Source organism: Triturus cristatus, chromosome 3_2 (assembly GCF_964204655.1).
Source record: "Triturus cristatus chromosome 3_2, aTriCri1.1, whole genome shotgun sequence".
Taxonomy (NCBI): domain Eukaryota; kingdom Metazoa; phylum Chordata; class Amphibia; order Caudata; family Salamandridae; genus Triturus; species Triturus cristatus.
Window position 1 is genome coordinate 185,451,030 of NC_140584.1, and position 20,064 is coordinate 185,471,093.

At 43.0% G+C, this 20,064-nt stretch overlaps 1 protein-coding gene across 3 annotated transcripts in view; it reads left to right on the top strand.

The window, feature by feature from the left end:
- Positions 1 to 20,064, top strand: part of INSIG2 (insulin induced gene 2) — a 97,475-nt gene that overhangs the window by 14,888 nt on the left and 62,523 nt on the right. For all 3 annotated transcript variants that reach the window (XM_085647466.1, XM_085647465.1, XM_085647467.1), the window contains exon 2: positions 12,720 to 13,060. In XM_085647466.1, the coding sequence (XP_085503592.1) occupies positions 12,820 to 13,060 (241 nt within the window). In that variant the 5' untranslated portion in view covers positions 12,720 to 12,819. The remainder of the gene's footprint in view (positions 1 to 12,719; positions 13,061 to 20,064) is intronic.

A 20,064-nucleotide genomic window follows, 5' to 3' on the forward strand; every position in this document is an offset into this window, starting at 1 on the left:
GCAACATTAAGAAATAAGGAAGGTGTCATTTGCATAGATTACTGATGGTTTTTCCCAAACTAATTATTGAGATGAAAATAAGTAACAAAGTAGCAATTGGTGAGAGTTTTTAATTTAAATTTTTTGCCATGGTTGCGGATTAACAAAAGTAATATACAGTCGCACTCTTCTGGTCTCAGGAATTCATTTGATAGTAATACATGTTATACCATTCTATAGTCCTACACGTTTTATAATTCTGATACACAACATGGGTGGCTGGGCCTCTTGCCTTTGACGGGAGAGGCCACAGCAAACCACAACGAGCTATCCAGATTCTTCCTTTCAAATTCACCAATTCCTGCAATATAATAGTAATTGGACCAGGGCTCACCCGGGCCAACGGCAGCCTCTCCACTCCAGACATTCCTGAAAATTAGACACCCGGGGAAGCTATGGTTATGTGATGTGCATGGATCCCACTACGCTTTCTTACCAAGCATGCCTTGCAGATGTCAAGGCCCACTTGAAAATGGCGTTCCTCTGGTGATGCAATAAGTTTCTCTCATCCTAACAGCAGGTCTTGGGCAGCTACTCATTCTCCAATGCCCTGATCAGTGCTCTGATGCGCGGCTCAGAACATGTGACTCTTCACATTGGCACGCTGCACCTGGGCGATGGCCCTCACTCTTCGTAGTGGTGCACTAGGGCAAGGGCTTTTGCTTTTCTCGGCGGCCCTGCTGGCATACGGGATCGATGGCCGGCTCCAGGGCAAGTGATCTTGATTGTCCTGAGTGATGTCCTTTACCCAGCAAGGAGACTTGCAGACCCTGTACCTAGGACTGGAGGCTAACAAACAGAAGAATTGCTTACACATATTATGCATGTGGAGAGCTGTATTTTGCAGCAAATGAAGGGAATGAAAAGGAGGAAGCTTTTGAAATCACCCAGAGCCGCATGGGTCTCCTTCCATTCGCTGAGCTGCAAACCGGAAAGAAAAGTCCTCAGAAAACACTGGTTTGTTAAATGAAAATCCAGAACTTGCAGCAGGATGCACTTCTGACATGAGGACGGTTTGTAAACTGTGTATGCATGTGCTGCATGGCTAAACATTTAAAAGGTCCCAAAGACGAGATCTATTGACTATGCCAATGCTTGTTCTTTTGAGAATTAACAGTGGAGCATATATGCTGGTCCTTTATGCGCTCTAGGTCCCCAATTTTTTGTGATAGTCTGCTAACCTCAGCAGGCCCACCATCCCTGTGATGGCTGCGATTCCTAATGTGTCTCAAATCGCAACCAACCTCATTAATATGCATAAGTTAGGTCTGTTTTCAACCCACTAGGAATCGCTAATAAAACTCAAGAGTTTCATACTTTAGGAATACAAATTTCTTAATTGCGATTCACAGAAAATCTGGCCTTGTGTTTAGTATACTCAAATATTTTGTTAAATCAGTCTGATAATATGTTATTCTTTCCAGGAAAAATTATGCTCTTCAGCAGAAAGAAAGACCGGGTACTTTATTTTTATCCCCATTTATTTTCACCAGCAGCCTCTCTTAAGAAAACAAACATTGGCTACTCGCCTATGAGAACTCCATCGACTGTCTGTTTTTTATTAGCTAGGTTTGTTAGACCTGTCATCCTTGAGGTGCTCTTCCCCCACAAGCTTTTTGCACCTCCGTTTTTCTGAATCTTTGTTGGCCATACGACTCTTACCTTAGCACTTTACGACTGGTGGCCAGTGCTAAAGTGCATGTGCTTCTTCCCAAAACATGTGTGTAATTTGTGTATACTTGATTGGCATAGTTATCTGTAAGTCCCTTGTACAGTATTCTACCATATACCCAGGTCCTGTAAGTTAATTTCTACTAGTAATCCTGCAGCACTGATTGTGTCTCCCACACAACCTTCTAACCTGTCTCAGGCCTGCCATTGTAGGGCTTGTGTGTGCAGTTTACTGCCACTTCGATTTGGCATTTAAAACTACTTGTCAAGCCTTAAACTCCCCTTTTACAACATATAGGTCACCCCTAAGGTAGGCGCTTGGTAGCCCTAAGGGCAGGGTGTTCTGTAAGTAAAAGGTAGGCCATGTACTTTTATATTTTACGTGTCCTTGTGACAAAGCGCTAAATTTTGTTTTTCGCACATAGGCCTAGTCCAACTCTCTTAGAGCACCATTACAGAACAGAGTAGTTACTTCGTGTTCAATAACTTTGGAATGGTAATGATAAATCCTCCTTACTGGTGAAGTTGGATTTGAAGTTATTGGTTTAGAAATGGTTTAACAAGCATTTAGTCTCCCTAAAAAAAAAAAGGTGTAAACAAAAATAGAGAGAAAGGGGAGACAAAAATATGAAAATGCAAAACTTGCCTATCGAGCAGCCACCCGGCATTACCATAAAGATAAAAAAAAGTGCACAGGCGCCATACTATGAAGACCTATTGGGTAAGGCAGCCAGTGCTCCTAGGGAGCTATTTGGGATTGTAAAATCACTCAATACCCTTAACACTGAAAATTCACTTCCTAGTCCCTAAAAAGGACGCTGCAATGAACTAGCTACCTATTTTCAAGACCAAGTGTTCTCTATTTACAGTGAACTACAAAAGTCCAGGGAACTTCCATCCACTGACCTTGAGATACTGCCCATGGCTGGAGAGGCATATTGTCTCCTCAACTTTCCCCTAATCACTAAACAAGCATTGGCATAGCCAATGGGTCTCGCTTTTTTGACCGTATAAGTATTTAGTTATGCAGCACAATATCCTTGGTGCAACAACATTAACTGTTGCATGGTTAAACACTTATAAGGCCCCACAAGTAGGGCAGGCTCCAGCTGCTTGTATTCAAACAGGGCCTTCAGCTAGGGTGGTCAGAGGGGTGTCAGGTGCATAAAGAAGGCTAACAATACAGAAAGGAAGGGGGTGCGTTCCAGCTGTCTGTAGTACTGCCAAAGTCTGTCCACTTCTCGAGGCTTCATTGTTTACGCTTAGAAATTGTAAAGCGCAAGACTGCCCAACCGGGGCGTCCCAGCTCTAGAAAAGCATTTGTGAGGTGCACAGGCGTGAAAGAACGCGCAGGAAGTTAACAAGGAATGCAGCGTCCCAGGAGTGGTGCACGCGAGCACCAGGCCATATGTTTTTAATTATCTCGCCCGCGTCTGGGCACGATAATTCAAAACATATAGTGCCGTGCGGGTAACCGCAAGCAATAGGCCACACGCACGAGCGTGTGTGTCGTGAGCTTTTTGAAAGCCTTACAATAAGTCTCGCAGAGCAGTGCATGCGCGCTGCTAGGCGAGACCTAAAAACTGACTATTTCCTGCTTTGCAATGTTGAGAACTCTGCAGAACATTCTGAATTTAATACCCACTCTCCCCAGAAGAATCATGGTCCAGACACTTATTCTATCTTGCCTGGACTATGGGAATTCCTTGTATTTGGGCACACCCAAATCAGTCTTCAAGTGGTACAAAATGCTACAGCTAGAACCATCTTCAAGCTACCCAAATGCTCTTCAGCCGGAAGTGCCTTGGTCTCCTTGCACTGTCTCACCTTGGAGAAGAGAAGCTGATAGGGCAATTAATTTTAGAGAACCTCATATGATTAGGGCTGTCCTGATATCTTACACCCCAACAGGACTTTAAGATCCTCTAATACAGGTCTCCAGAGGATACCACGCCAGATGGGGAGTTGTAAAGCAACTACGGCAGCAGTAGCTCGGATCGGGACCCCGGGTGCCCGAGCCTGATACAGGCAGCCATTCTAGTGGTGGAGAAATCCATGCCCTCTCAATCAGTTACGGCCGCTTATAGGCCAGCTCCTGAGCTACTAGGTGGTCACAAGCTAGATGAAGTGGAAGCAGCTCAGGACGGAGGAGAGGCAAAAACCAGAGAAAGAACAGGCAGAAGGAAGAAGCAGAAGGCGGAACCACGGAACAAGGAGTGAAGCAGAAGTGGACGTGAGTGTCCACAAGACGAATGGACCAGCCGAGACGCGTGACGCGGAACTGCAGCCGCTGACAGAGTAACTCAACCAAACCCCAGTGAAAGACAATAAGGACGAGACTGCTGTGACTCACGGACCAAATCACGGCATCAGGCGAGTACCAGAAAAGGGTCCTCACCAGGTGGTCTCTTGGGCACAGGCGTTACATGAGAGGCATTAATGGGGTTTTGTGGGTGGAAAGGGAGTCTTGAGGGCGGGAGCTTGTGGAAAAAAAGACTGTTCAGACTCCGTGAGTATAACCCTACAAACAGGGTTAGGGGGAACACCAGGAGCATATGTATCCGGACCAGCAGGGCAAGGAGGGCCAATTTTTCATGTTTTTCTGTCTGCTGGATCGACCAGACAGAGAGAGAAAGCATTAAAGTAAACAACCCATGCACAATACCCATGACAATCTGTAGGATAGACTGCACGGTGTGGTGGCAGTTATGTCTCCCAGGGTAAGGCCTATGACTAACAGTCTCTCTCCTGTGTATGCTTTCCCTGAGGGCCAACCCTGACGTACCGGGAAGGAGAAGACGCCATCCTTCAGTATCCAATCCAGAGGGAAAAACACGATTGTGTGGACTTACCATTCTTTGTCTTTCTTACACAAATTGATATCTCTGCTGTTAAAGAGATAATAAACCATACCTAACGATACCACTTGGTCTGGGTCATCACTGTAACCCTGTTACAGCCCTTTACTATAGAAGTTATTGCCAATTGGTCCGAGAACTGAGCTTGATGGAACCAAATTTAGAAAACTGCTAAAAATGTGGCTCTACTTAAATGATTTCCTCTTGGCGTAATACACAGGTTTGAAGGTGCATGCTACAACTTCACAGCACTGAGAATTCTTTGGGTAGCTACGCGCTTTACAAATCCATATAAGATAAGAAATGCCACTTTTAGAAAGTGGATATAACTCTGCACTTACTGCTCTGTCTGCTTTGCAGCCTGTCTCCAATACATGTCTGGGGTGGGTGACAGCTACACTTTGTGTATTTCCTTTAGACAAGCACAAACGTAGGTAGGATGGGTGTGTCTGAGTACCCATCCACATACATCTGCATTTTGGTGGTCCTGTCTGGGCAGAATGGAAGGAAGGGGCTAACACTTCACTAAATAGGCAGTTTTCTCTCCCCACGCAAAGGGCTAATGTACCCCACACATTTCGATAGCCTGCCAGGCAGCACTGGATTGAAAAGAGGACCTGTGCACTTCAAGGAGGTGCTTTGAAGTCACTCCCACATCAAATGCACTCTTGGGTATATGAACTGGGTCTCTGACCCCCTAAAATAAGACACAACTGAAGCTCTTCCAGAAAAACTGCTGTGCTGCTCAAAGGACTCAACTGGACTGTTGATCTGGAAGGGGGGGGGGGGGGTGAGGATGTAGGGTTCTGGCCATAGCTGCTGATTTTGGAACTGGGCAACCAGGTTCGAGTTTTGGCGTCTGCTGAACTTCCTGTGATTCTGGGTAAATCACTCAATCTCCCCGTGCTTTATGACCTTGTGTAATGTAACTGGTGCTCATGTAAGGCGTTCCCAATACCTTCAGGTTGGGTTTGAGCTATATAAAATTGCAAAACGAAATTAAATACTGAATAGCCCTCCATGCCTCAACAGAGCACATATGGTCTTGTCGCCCAATGACACAGCAGTTCTTAGTATATAGTCCGTTGTTTAGCTCCGCCACACACCACTTGCATCACTCCCCATGGCTGCAGCGCAGCTTACACTGGTCAGGCTTGCCGCTACCCATACCTCGTGTCTTCTTTTGTCATGGGCATCATGTTGCCCTTGTGGATTTCCACCTCTCTGGGGGCCCGCATCTGCTCGTAATAGAAGAGGAGGGTTGAACTCAAGATGCAGTTCCCTTTACATGGCAGGCACCATCATGGATTTCTGACAAAACAACAGATTGCAAGTCTTTGCCCATCGCACCTCTGTGAGAACTACACTGGCCTAAAAAAGGACATGCAACAACCGCAACGGAGCAGGAGAGAGAGTAGAAAAAGTACACCACTCGGATCACAACCAGTAGAGGTACACTTATAAAGCAATCGATCAATACTTGGTCCATGCTCCATTGAAGGGACAATGACTCAAATTGAAACTGGACGGGATAACCAGTGAAAACCAAGAAACTAAAGATCTTTGCAAGTGATGGCACATGCGCTGCCTCAGGCGAGACCTAAACTGAATAATGTTAGGTCTGTTTCAAAACCTTAGTCTCTGCTGTTTAATCGAACTCTGAGATTGATCCCATATTGGCTTCTTGGACTTCATGAGATAGATGTGAATTGCAGTGAAGAGACATTCATAAAAATGTTCTGATTTTAGTTCAAGTGGGAAAGCAGGTTTTATAAATCTGCTCCGCTGTCATGTGTTTAAAAACTCTTGAGTTCCAACAACTGCTGTTGGGAGAGGTTCAGGCAGTACCGGGTGTGCTCATCCTGGCTCAGTTTTGTAGCTAGTCACTCTGGTTCCAGGGGTTAGCCCAAGCCAGCCACTTGGCTGACCCTTTGCTATGCTTGTCTGCCTCTAGTTTCTTGAGGTTCAGGTTAGGCTCCCTCGTGCAATGGTCTGGGCACTGCACAACCTGTTCCATTGGCTAGCAATGGGCTGTCTAAGTCCAGGTTACCCCCATTTTTTGGCGTAGGCTTACCCATCCCCATACTTTACCCACTGCTCTCTCAGAATGAAGATGGACTCTCCTGTAGTTATGTGATGATGCCTGCATCCTTCACTAGATTCCAAGCACTGCAGTACTCTGGACCGTTTACCCAGCACATCGTATGATGTGATGTGCTTTTCATTTCATCTTGCTTTGGGGGCAAAGCCACTCAAATATGAGTCTTGGAAAATAAAATCATCGTAGTTTTAAAATATTTGACCTTGGGGAGTGTATTTAAAGTATTTTCTAATGTTCGTAAGATGTATGGACTAGGCCGTTTGAATTATTATGCACCCATTAATATGAATCCCAACTTGCCAGATATTTTTCGAAGGTGTTATCTCCAGGATTGGTACAATGCGGGAATCGAAAAATTAGGAGGTTTAATAACCACCGATGGATTAATGTCATTTATTGACCTAAAAACCCAATATAATTTACGGGATCAAGATACCTTTAAGTATATTGCTATAAGAGATTTCTTGGCCCGAAAGGCCGGTGGTGCTATAGGATTTGCACAGATAGATCTCTTTGACAAACTAAAAGCTCCTTTACTACGCCGGATAGGAACAATTTTTTTCCGCATTGAATAGCCAATATAATCTACGGGATCAAGATACCTTTAAGTATATTGCTATAAGAGATTTCTTGGCCCGAAAGGCCGGTGGTGCTATAGGATTTTCACAGATAGATCTCTTTGACAAACTAAAAGCCCCTCTACTACACCGGATAGTAACAATTTATTCCGCATTGAATAGCCAAATGCCTGACGATCTTCTCAAAATAGCCGGCAAGTGGCATTCTAAATTGGAGATCCCCCATAACATCTTTTACAACGCCTTGAGATCCGCCCAAGAAGATTTGCTCTCAACTAAATTACAGGCTCAATTTTTTAAAACTGCTTTTTTTTTGTACATTACACGTAGCCGGGTCGCAAAATGGGGAACTGGAAAAGGGACGCTGTGTCCTAGATGTTCGGAGTACTGTGCAGATTCAGTACACATGTTTGCTACATGCCCAAAGCTTATTCCTCTCCTTATCAAAATACAGGATTTTCTGGGGAAAGTTCTTTCTACAGACATTGAATTAACCCCAACGACTATTTTGTTAGGGATCCCAGACAAGGTTAATAGGAAAAGTGGTGGAGCATTTATTTTTGTAGCTATGACAGTCTTGCGCATCTGGATAGCCTCTACATGGATACATCTAAATCCCCCACTGTTCTCCTACTGTCTGGCCTGATTGGTCATGACATGTCATCTTGAGAAAGCCATCTATGCAAAGAAGGGCCTTCGGGGAAAAAGAAAGGGTCTAATTACATGGGATCCTTTAACTACGTGGCTAAACCAGGTATAGCAGCAGGGTTTTTTGAAAGTTATGCTCTTTCCTGTTTTTCTAATTGTTTTCTTGTTTTTTGATGCTGAAGAAATTCCTTACTTCCATTTCTGATTTAATTTTTAGAACTTGGATTTGAAAACTGCGTTAGTTGTTTTTTTGTCATCAAGTGCCTAACTCTTTGTATAATGTCGGGGTTTCCGGGGGTTGGGGGGGGGGGGTGGGTGGTAGGTGTTGACTTGATTCTATCACTGTATTTCTCTTTGTTGGCAAATCAAATTTAAAAAGAATTTTAAAAAAGAAAAAAAAAAGTAGTTTTAAAATATTTCACATTTTAATTCCATTTCAAATTGAGTTTTCGCTACATTTGCAATCCTTACTTGGAACTATAATACAGCTGATAGGTTCGGCAGTACTTTTTCATGTAAACGGTGATCCCTGTTTCCTGGTCTCTGCTGCTTCATTACAAAATGTATCACCAAATGGTGTATTAGTTTGATAAACATGTGTTTAAATATTGCTAATTGATTCTGAATGGACTTTCCCAGGGATTTAACGAGTGTGTGCTACTTAGCACTGATCGTATACCTATGATCTGATTTCGTGCAACTAAATGGTGTTGCACACACAACAGCTAAGTGGTCTGTGTTCCTGCTCTCAGAAGGAGCTATTTTAGTGGTGGCAACCTTGTCCCTCTGGAATGTAGTGCAGGGACTGCTCCCAAATGCATCTCTTTTGGTATCTTTTAGAACTTCCTGTGGTCTTGCACTCAGATTCCTAGAAAGCGCGATGGCCATCACAGTGAACAGTTAGTTATCATTTGAGGGTAAAATTCCTCCAGCCTAAGACTTTGAGCATAAAGATGCTTGAGGCGGATGCTGTTACTCCAGATTTCGCTGATGGAAAGGAAATGTCCCTGAGATGTATTTAATAACTTGGTTTCCTAATATTTAAACCAGTTCATTTAATTTCACTAGTTGATGTACAAATCTATAGAACAGGAAAACTGACACTCGTGGGCTGGTCAGCAGCAACTTGGAGCTTGTGCTGCATGGAAATATATATGGGCTAGAGAGAACAATCATTTGAATTGCACAAATATACCTTCATTTTTGTCATGACTGTTAACACGATCTTATTTCTTTGCAGGTGTAAGCTAAGTGGCTCGGTTAGTAGAACACATGCACACAACACTTCTGTCTTCCTATTAGGCATCCCTGTCCATGTGACCAGCGACACAATCACCTCCCAATAGCAGCAATGAACTTCAGTATCTTAGACACTTCCATAGGTGCCAAATTGGGTCATGGCAGTATATGTGGCAGTGAGAACGCCAAAGACAAGACTTTTGGGTGGGGCTGTTTGGAGTAATAACTTGAGTAATCGACTGTCCTGTGACTTCCGTGGCTAGCAATATCCATTCAATATTTTTAATTTTGTTTTAGCCATGTCGAAGCTGATTGAACTCTTGGAAGATTCAGAGGTGAGCTTTTGGGGGCCAGCAGTGATAGTTTAACTCACACAAAATTCCATTCCCATATTTTGTAATGGTAATTTTGAGACTTTCCAAATGTTTAGCTTATTAGGCTGAGCATGTACAGCACAGATCTGTGTAGGTTCACTTGATCAAGTCTCTATAAGGCCATCCAATGTTATTAGATCTTTTTAATGTTCTAACCTGAGTACCTTTGCACTAGGAAATTCCTACTCTCCGTTAAAGGACCACGAGTATTTAGCTTGTTGCTACCTGGTCACCTGCTATGTTTTTCCTTTTCTCTGTTCTCCAGTAGTCCTCTAAATGTTGATCTCTCTATTTGGTTCTTTAAGTAAGTAATTAAATCAACAAAGAATAGTATCTAAGATGGGACAGGTGAAATAATTCAGTTACATATTAAACAACTAACAGCATGTGTTCTACGTAGGCTGCCACACTAAGCCATATAGAAATCTGCCTGACAGTCCACGACATCATGCTACAAAAAATCCAAATCTCATCTTAGGGAAAAGTCTAGCTTCTGTTTGGTGTTTCCTAAGCTTGGAGTACATTATCAGGGGTGTTGGTGTTAGTGTCTTTTGCCTTGCAGTGAAAATCCAACATCGAATACGAAGCAGTTAACTAAACATCTGGAAAGGCGTTTTACACTCGCCCACACACTCTGCTTCACTGTTAAATGCCTTTGTGGGTAGACCTTCTTGCTTAAAGGCATTGTTTGTACCCAACACTGTTTATGAATACTACCAAATGAGGTTGCATTGAGCCATATAGCAAAGACTAAAAATGGTTCTATTTTCTCTATCGATGGCTTACATAAAATCTCCAATTGTTATGGATTCTATACTCATTAGGACAAAACATTAGTCCACGCTGCGGAAAAAATGTCCACATTTTTTAAAATTAACTAGCATAATACTTGTAAATTGAATAATGGCTGACTGCAAAACGATTATCTTCTTATTTTCTGTAACGTGTGCCCTTCTATCGGCACTCCACATTAGTTTGTGGTAGATGTTGACTGGCATTAAATGTTCCATCTCTAAGAGCTTAATAAAGACCTTGCTTCATTACTTGGAATTGGGTATGTAAATAGTGGCGATGTTGACCTTGGATTGTCGCTTACCAGGATCATTTTCAATCAATAAGTACATTTCTCAGTTTCATAACATCTGTCACTTACATAGCATTGACTACCTTCCACGAATAAGCACCTTCATTGTACATTTGCACTTGTGTTTATTTCTGTTGCATCCATTTCATAAAGCTAGGAGAGAAGTGTAGAGTGAACGAGTTCTTACATGCTTTATGGACACTAAATCGTTGTACCGTCAGCAGCAATGTTTGGGTCTCGAAACAAATGCACAACAAATTGAAAAAGTCTTGGTTGCTTGGCATTATTTGCTTATTTGGCTTGAGACAGAGGGTGTACCATCAATACATGGAAAGGTGGACAATAGGTCAGTGCTCTGACAGTATTTGATTGTTTTATCTCGCATGTTTATCAGACCTCATTCCGGCAATTGATTGTTGTATCCTCTTCACAGAGGTGCCTTATATCCCATAATTCTCACGGACCTCTGGAATTTCGACATTGAGGTGCTCGCAGCCAGTCATGTAGGAGAGAAAATATAACCGTAGTGGCAGAAAGAATGTTCTTGGGCTTTTTGGCTTTAATTAGGGTAGTTTGTTTCTGTTTATTGGCTGTTGGGCCTCCCAGACTGTTTAGTGTCTTAAGACTGGCTGAGGACAGGCTTGCCAACAGTTATATGGCTGTGATGTCTTGACAACTTCATCTGTCACAGATTTGACCTGCTTCATAGTCTCATCTGACTCTACTAAACGGGTCTCCAACTAGTAGCTCATGAGCTACAGTAGCTCTCCAGCAACCTCTGAGTAGCTCATCTGTGTGTAGCCCAACTTATCAAATTAGAAAGATGTTGCTTGGTTGAATTAGTATACATACAAACAAATGGAGATTATGCATGACTAATATTAGTAGTTCTCAGTACAGAAAAGGTTGGAGACTCCAGGCTGACTTCGTCTTAGTGAGCTTGCTCCCGGCTCTGAGGCAGGGATTGAAAGACCCTGGTTACAGTGATTGGTGCTGGCTAGTTTACATTTAGCCAAGTGTAACTCGATGCCAATTCACCAGATGCTTGTGACATTTGCAGCATTTCTAGCTAAGCTGTGTGGTACACACCAGTGTATAATACCTGCCATGACAAAATAGTTTTATTTTTTGGTATATTGTGGGTGTTCTAGTCATGATGGTGTCCACATGGCTAATTGAGTGCACTAGGGTAATGGTGGTAATTCGTAATGGATTTTACGGAATAGCCAAACTTGAGAAATGTTTGCACTGGCATAATGGTTTTAATTCATGGCAATGTTTTGTTATCCTTGGCACCGTAGTGCATATCCCACATGTAACGTTTGTATTGGCATTATGATGAAAATTTGTAACAGGAGGCCCACCCTAGAACAATGCTGACCCTTCAGAATAGTGTACATTCTGGACATGTGGGAATTTTTCCAAAATTATGGCTATCCCTGGTATAATGCTGGAAATCCTAAACGTGATGGCGCGGTGGGGGTATAGTGACACGTTATACAAAATCCGTTCAATTATCTCGATGGGACGAAATGCATATTTGCTAAAACATAACACTTTTGTGATCTATATAGTGTTTTTCCTTTGAACTGGAAGGTTCTTTGTTTGGGAGAAATGATTTATTAAACAGTGAAATCTTGCATTTGGTAGCACAACTTGCATATTTTCAAAAATTGGCAAAATAATTGCATTTTCAAAATGTGTTTGAGTCTGATATTTTTGTTCTGGTGGTGTTATTTACTTTGTGCCTAAGGTCACTTGCATTCATTTAAAGGCTCATGGACATAGTTCATTAGCAAGTTTAACACTTTTCAACACCTCATTACTGCTCTCTGAGACCACAGCATGGAAGATTGGTGTAACAGGTCTGCAACCATCAGTGTACTCCCATTTATCTACTCATGCCCTCATCCAGTTCTTTCTTTCATCCAGTTCATCCACCATGTAATCACCCAGCAACCAATGGCTTGTTCTCACATCTACAAGCCCGCCCGCCCACACAGTGACACATACACAAGAACAGCAGTCAATGAAGAAGCACTATCACTTAAAAACGGACCACTTGTCAATGCTAGTTTTACAGGTGATAGCGAGCATATGTCTAACTTTTGTATTTTTCTATTAAAGGTACTCCAGTTTCAAAATCGAGAGAAACGACCCCATCCGACCTTCATGTGATCCTAGTGTTACTGTCTGTATCAGGCTCACTTTCAGGACGCGTTCCACAATGGAAGAGGACGATGCATCTTCCGTACCAAGGAGGTACAAGCAAAACATTTCACACCTACTCAGTTGGAAGATGAGCCTTGTGGTTCGAGGATGTGTACTTTTTTTGGTTGGAGTTTTTCTTGCATTAGTATTGAACTTACTCCAAATTCAAAGGAACGTAACACTTTTTCCTCCGGACGTTATTTCAAGTATCTTTTCTTCTGCCTGGTGGGTACCTCTCTGCTGTGGAACAGCTTCAGGTATGTGAATATTTAAGCCATTTCAAGAACAACAAAAGGGCTGGGTTGATTCACTCTCTCTCTCTCTATATATATATATATATATATATATATATAATGCCAAATGTAAATTAAAATTGTCAAGCTTTTTGATCAGAAATCAAGGTCGTACAATTTTCGTTTGTTGTGTGCCATTGGTGGTACTTATAAACAAAGCTAACAACAGATGGGTTAATAGGTGGCAAGCGATGAATATTCTCGACAACCCCACTACTAGTATATATTGGTAGTCTACGGGGTGAAAACAAGCTGCTTTTGTTGTCAGCAGACTATGACCCGATCAATCGTGAAACACAGCTACATCTCCTTGAGTGTGAGTTTCTTTCTTCTCAATAGTCTGGCTTTAAGATGTGTTTTACTCCAACAGTACCCCAATAGGTATATGTCCAGCTCATGTAATTTCCTTGATTACTACATGATTGCCTTCTAATCTTATACTCCTATTTAACATCTACATGCAGTGATTGCATGATGTATTGGATAAAGGATAAAGTTCCCACATTTATGCTGATTGACTCCCAAATGTTCATATCCCTAAATAGTGATTACCAGCTAAATAAGGATAAGTTAATCAGTTCGATATTATTCAGTCCTGGCTGTGGTAGGGCATTTTAGTTTTTTTGTTTCATGAAAGGGGAGGTTATTTTGCTGAGAACTGGTACATTGTAGAGCACAGTAGTTGTTGTTTAGGTGTTGAATGTTGAATGGGAGGTTTTGCTGTAAAAGATTTGCACACACACAGAGTGACGAGTTTGGAGGAAATGGGAGGAGGAATGTAGCGGCATTAAAAATGCAAGATCAACAAAAGTAAACTAGCTCAGTCTTACACTGGTTGAGTATCGGGGTTCATCCTCTACTTCATAACCAAAAGGCAGTTTGATGTGCATTGTTGAAAAGGAATTGGGAGTATGTGATGCCACATCTCTAGTGGAGGATGAGCAAGGCTGGTATGTGGAATGTGGGCAAGCTGAAGCAGAGGAATCGGAGACCGCTATTTCTAAGGAGTGGCTTTTAATGAATTCTTATCAAACTGGTTGTAGAGATTGTTTGGTGAAAGGGGTGGGTTACGTCTGTTGGTGGCCAGCCTTTCGAGGTCTTTGAAAGGAATGGGGCCTGGGCAGTAGATAAAGGAGAGCAGTGGTCAACAGACTATTGGGAAAATTGCAATTTCTGATGACGCGTCTGTGTCGCAGTTACCTCTGCAAATGTTGCTGCTCCATAGTATTGCAAATAATCAATTCTACTAGGACTCATCTCCGTTGTTACCATTGTGTAGACCCTTTAATAAGGATGGCTTGAACGATGCTACCAGGATTTAACTTGTGTGCTCTAGTTTAAAAGCCCTTTCAACTTGAGCGCCTTTTAACCAACTAAGGCCTTTTACTGACAATTTATGTCACGTTTTTCTCTTCGCTAATGGTGATCTGATTTTTATGTGATTGCTTTTACCAAGTACTAGACTCGCATGTGTATCCCAGCTTTATACTTGATCTTCAGTTTTGTGCAGTTTGGACCTGTAAAAAATAGCATATTTTATTCACACACAAATTGCTAATAATTTTTTTTTATTAATTGAAAATGTCGAAGAAAGGAACACTTTTTTCCAGTGAATAAATGACAGCATTAAACGAATTGTACACATGTTAATTACAGATTTGGATATTCTGCTGAATGATTATCCCACCAAAGTGTGGGATTACGTTTCTCGGGTGGTTTAAGCTCAATGTCGAATATACTGTTAGTAGAAGAGAGCTCTTAAGCACTGCGAGCTGCCCCAAAAAAGAGTAGGGAAGCATTGATGAGGTTAAAAAAAAAACTGTGGTAAAACAGGAGGTTTGTCGTCATTCGTTCTAAGTCCTAATGTTATAAGGGCTGACCATATATATTTTAGCCTTTTGGCGGCTTTAGCCATCTCTCTCCATGAAAACACTCAATAATATGTAACAAATGTTTGCACGCAGTTGTTTCTTCAGAACCACGAAGGGCAAAGTTAATTATTCTCTAAAATACCCAAGCAGGTTTTGACAAATATATTGATTCACATTGCAAAGGACAGTTACCAAACTCTATTTCATAACTCTCTTAGGTAAAAGGTTTTCTGTTGACTTAATTCTCAGGATTGCGCAGTGCCTCGATGAACATACAGGCACGAAAGAGTACATTTCAGTAAATATTAGCACTACACTCCACGATCCGGATGTCTCATCTGAACCCCTTAGTTTTGGAACGCAGTGCAAGAGTTTACCCAGGCAAGTCTTTTGGTGTTATGTTTCAGACAAGTGTCTTGTTTATCTAAATGTGAAAAGAGGGACTTATCTGTTTCTCAAAACTGCCATTGAAACTGAATGCAGTATCAATGAGCAACTGACCACTACCACCCAAAAGCAACATCACTGCCAACCAGGCCATTGGAAAATATGACCCAACCAAGATCCATGATGGCAGCTTCTTAGTGGATAGGGTTTTTTGTATCTGTTCAATTTCATGCAGTTGTAGCAAGTTCTAGTGCCCTACTTGAAAAGTAATAGCAGTTATTAGCAGCTAAGTAGAGAGCTTGATCTCTGAACCACAAAATAGCGAGTAACAATGATCTACTATGTGGGTTTAATTTCTTTACTATTTTAGTAATTCCATTTTTAATGGCTTAAAATCATTAATTAGGCTTTATCATTTACTTCTTCTCATTTATTTGGCTCTGGGTTACAAGTTATTATTCCACTACGTATCTTAATGCTTGTGGCACTATCTGCCACGCCTGATATCATGCCTTTTATTTTCTCCAAAACCGTCTCTTACAATGTTAAACAACAACTTCTTCATTTTAATTCAGTCATTTTTAACGTCTTAGACAAGGTAGCTCCTATGAAGCTCCAAACCCACTCTCTGAAAACCACTCCCACGAATTGGTACTCCCCTGCTTTGCGGGATGAAAAGAGCCTATGTAAGAAGCTAGAGCGGACATGGGGACTCTCTCATAATGAGCAAAATAAAGTTAGTTACAAGACCGCTTTGACCATATACCATAAAAATATTAAAAAGGCCTGCAAATTTTACATTGCATCTTTATTGGATCAAGCTGGAAATAATTCCAGGACGCTTTTCCAAATTTTGAAATCTTTTACCAGCCCAAAAGCTTGTGAGACCACTGATATTCCTTCGCAAGCTTTGTGTGATAAAATTTCTTTTTTTTTCATTCAGAAAATTGAAAACATTTATCAGAAAATTATCTCGGTCAATACTTCCTCCTCCGTAGCAGATTATTCGAACTATATAAACACACACCTTCAACTCCATACTTTACCTTCTGTTGATGTTACAGAAGTTATATCCCTTCTTAAGTGTACCAAATCAGGTTCTCCTCTTGACATTATCCCTGCCAAAGTATCCTCTAGACTCTCGGCCCAACTTGCACTACCCATTTGCTCCATTCTTAATAGCTTTTGAGCTCCGGTAGCCTCCCGTCGGAATGGAAACATGCTAAAATAATCCCCATCCGCAAAAACCTTAAAATTCATACTTCCGAGCTGACTAACTACTGTCCCATCTCCTTGCTCCCCTTACAGAGTAAGCTTATAGAAAGACATATCAATAAACCTCTATCGGCGTTTGTTGAATCCACCCACTTTCTTGATGTTTCACAATCAAGCTTTCGGGCCAAATATAGTACGGACACTGCCTTAGTGGAGGTGACTGATAACATCAGGATGGCACTGGACAATGGTCAGGCAGCACTTTTGGTGCTGCTTGACCTTTCAGAAGCATTTGACACTATTTCCCATCATATTCTGTTGAAGAGGCTACAAGATATGGGTGTCCAGGGACTTGGACTGAAGTGGTTGACTGATTTTTTTAACGGATAGAACCCAGAGAGTCACCCTGGGCCCTTTTTTGTCTGCCCCATCCCGGGTTACCAAGGGGGTCCCCCAGGGCTCGTGTTTGAGCCAGACTCTTTTTAATATCTATGTGACCCCTTTGGCTAAACTTATGAGGAATTTGGGCTTTAATACCATTTCATATGCAGATGATACCCAACTCCTCCTTACTTTTGACAAAAGTAGACCTGACATCCAACACATCTTCTCCAAGGGCATGATGGCTATTGCCTCTTGGATGCAAAGCAATTTCCTCCAACTAAACTCCGAAAAATCCGAGATCATGCTGTTTGGAGGAGCTGTCATTTGTTGGTCACCTACTTGGTGGCCTGAGGAGTTGGGTAAAGCTCCAACACCTAAAGAAGTGGTCAAAAATCTAGGTGTCAAAATTGATCAAAAGCTCACTCTAGATGCCCATGTCAACTCCACCATTGGCACTTGCTACTATGTCTTGGGTCTACTCACGAGAATTTTTCCTTTACTCCGCCCCTGCGACTAAAAAAACGTTGATGCAGGCCCTGATTCTGAGTAGAATAGATTACTGCAATGCCCTGCTTCTCTCGACCAATGAAGCCTCTTTTAACAAACTACAGGTTGTGCAGAACGCGGCTGCCCGCCTAGTTGCGGGGGCCCCACTTAGAACTCCCTCTATGCCCCTCTTGAAAAAACTCCACTGGCTCCCGGTAAGGAAACGAGTGAAATTTAAGATAGGTTGCATTGTCTTCAAGGCCTTAAACGATCTAGGTCCGTCCTATCTCTGTAGTAAAATAACTAACTACACTCCTCTGCGCTATCTTAGGTCAGGATCTTAACGCCTACTTTGCATCCCCAGAATTAAAAAATCACGTAGCGGTGGCAAAGCTTTCTCATATCTGGCCCCTGTCCTCTGGAATGAATTGCCACTACATCTTCGTGATTGTCTGACCATCTCTCATTTCAGAAAGCTCCTTAAAACCTACCTTTTTTAATCGGTCTGCCGGTTCAGTAGGGCCGTTCCAAGCGTAGAGCTACCCCTTGGGGTGATTCAGCGCTATACAAAACCATAAATCAAATCAAATCAATTGTCACTCTAAAGTATAATTAGCTTACCCAGAAGAGTAATGCAAAATGTCATTAGAATTATCAGTGGAATTACTTTGCCTACTTTACCTCTGCCTTCCACAACCACACACAACCACAACCACAACCACACACACCACCACACACAACCACAACTACACACACAACCACAACACACAACCACACACACAACAATACAACCACACACAGAACCACACACACAACCACAAACACACACACAAAACCACAACCACTCACACACCCACACACACCCACACACAACCACACACACACACACACACACAACCACACACAACCACACACAACCACACACAACCACACACAACCACACACAACCACAACCACACACACAACCACACACACACAACCACACACACACAACCACATACACACACAACCACATACACACACAACCACACACACACAAACACACCCCCACCACACACCCCCACCACACACCCCCACCACACACCCCCACCACACACCCCCCACCACACACACACAACCACACACACACAACCCCACAACCACACACAACCACACACACAATAACACAAACACACAACCACAACCACACAACACACACACACAACCAGTTTTTTTGGCTGTCAGCATAAATACACTGTCACCAAACACAATGAACACCTCGGGAAAGTTTGGGAAGTCACCCCCAACTTTGAAACCACTTGCAGAGTGTGTGCTGTACACATGGCAATACCTTGACACAGCGGACTGTTGCAAGGAATGCTTTGAGCCTCGGAGGCTGACAGTCTGCGCATTAGTTCACCCTGGCTTGGCGCTGCATAAAAACAGGGTGCCCACTGTCCAGCATGAAGTGAGACATTGTGATCGGGGCTGGAGATGATGTTTAGCAATCTGCTTATAACATTGTGTTTCATTTAGGGCATTAAACATAAACGAGCACTGGCAACGCTGATAAAATGGATTTCATTTTGAGTAGCGACTAAAACTTTAAAAAAGCTTGCAGTACTGAAACAAGCATTTGCAATGCAATAGGTCTTGCATTTGCAAACGTTTCAGCTATTGTCATTGTTCATGACCATGCCTTTTTAAGTCTCGCCTAGCGAACACAGCGCGAAGCGCTGCTGTCGCCAGCGAGATCTATTGTTGCTGACTTGCCTCGGAAGTGGGACAGGAGATGTGCACGCGCAGGCTTTTGGCGGATTGGTGCCTGTGTACGCGCTTACAGCCACGCGGCGTGCACATCTACTGTCCCCCTTCCCTCTCAAGCCAGCATGCAGTTTCACTTTCTTATATATTTTTTTTTTTTGAAACTCGCCCTTTCGTTGGAGTGGCCCGCAACGGCGGGTCCGCTCAGGAAACAAACACTGACACTGTGCCTTCATCGGCAAAACCTCTGGACAAGTGGAGAATCCCCCACTCACCCGGTCTGCGGGGGAATCATCCTGAACGGCGGCTGGCTGCGGCGCCCCCGGAGCACTCCAGCTCCACTACTGCCAGCAAGACGCGGGGCTCTCTCCTTAGGCATGGGAGCCCGGCACTGCTATCTGCTGCTCTTCTCCCGGGCCCCCTCCTGGGACCCGGGACTTCAGCTCCCACACTTCCTCTCTGGCGCCGGGGCTCCCTCTTCACCACGGGAGCCCCGGAAGGGGACAGGTGCTGGCTGCACCTGCTGCACGCGCCGCCACTGGGCACGCAAAAGTGACAGGTACCGCGCATGCACGGGCAGCCCTCACCCTCCCAGGTCTCCTCCCTTGCCCTGATTTGGAGCTGCTTTCTCTTTTGCTTGTTAGAAATAGTGGGGGGATCCATACGCCCGCAACTGCCCTCGGCTGGTACCTTGTTCATAACCATTCTGAAACGAGTCAGACAGCTCTCAAAAACTTTACTTATTTCTTTATGTGCTTACTGTTTTAGTTTATGTTTCAGAAGAGAAAAATTACCGGATGTCACTGCATTTCGCAAAATTTTTGCAAGGACTCAATAAATTACCTACAGGCAGGCCAGTAAAATACCAGCCAGGTGACAATC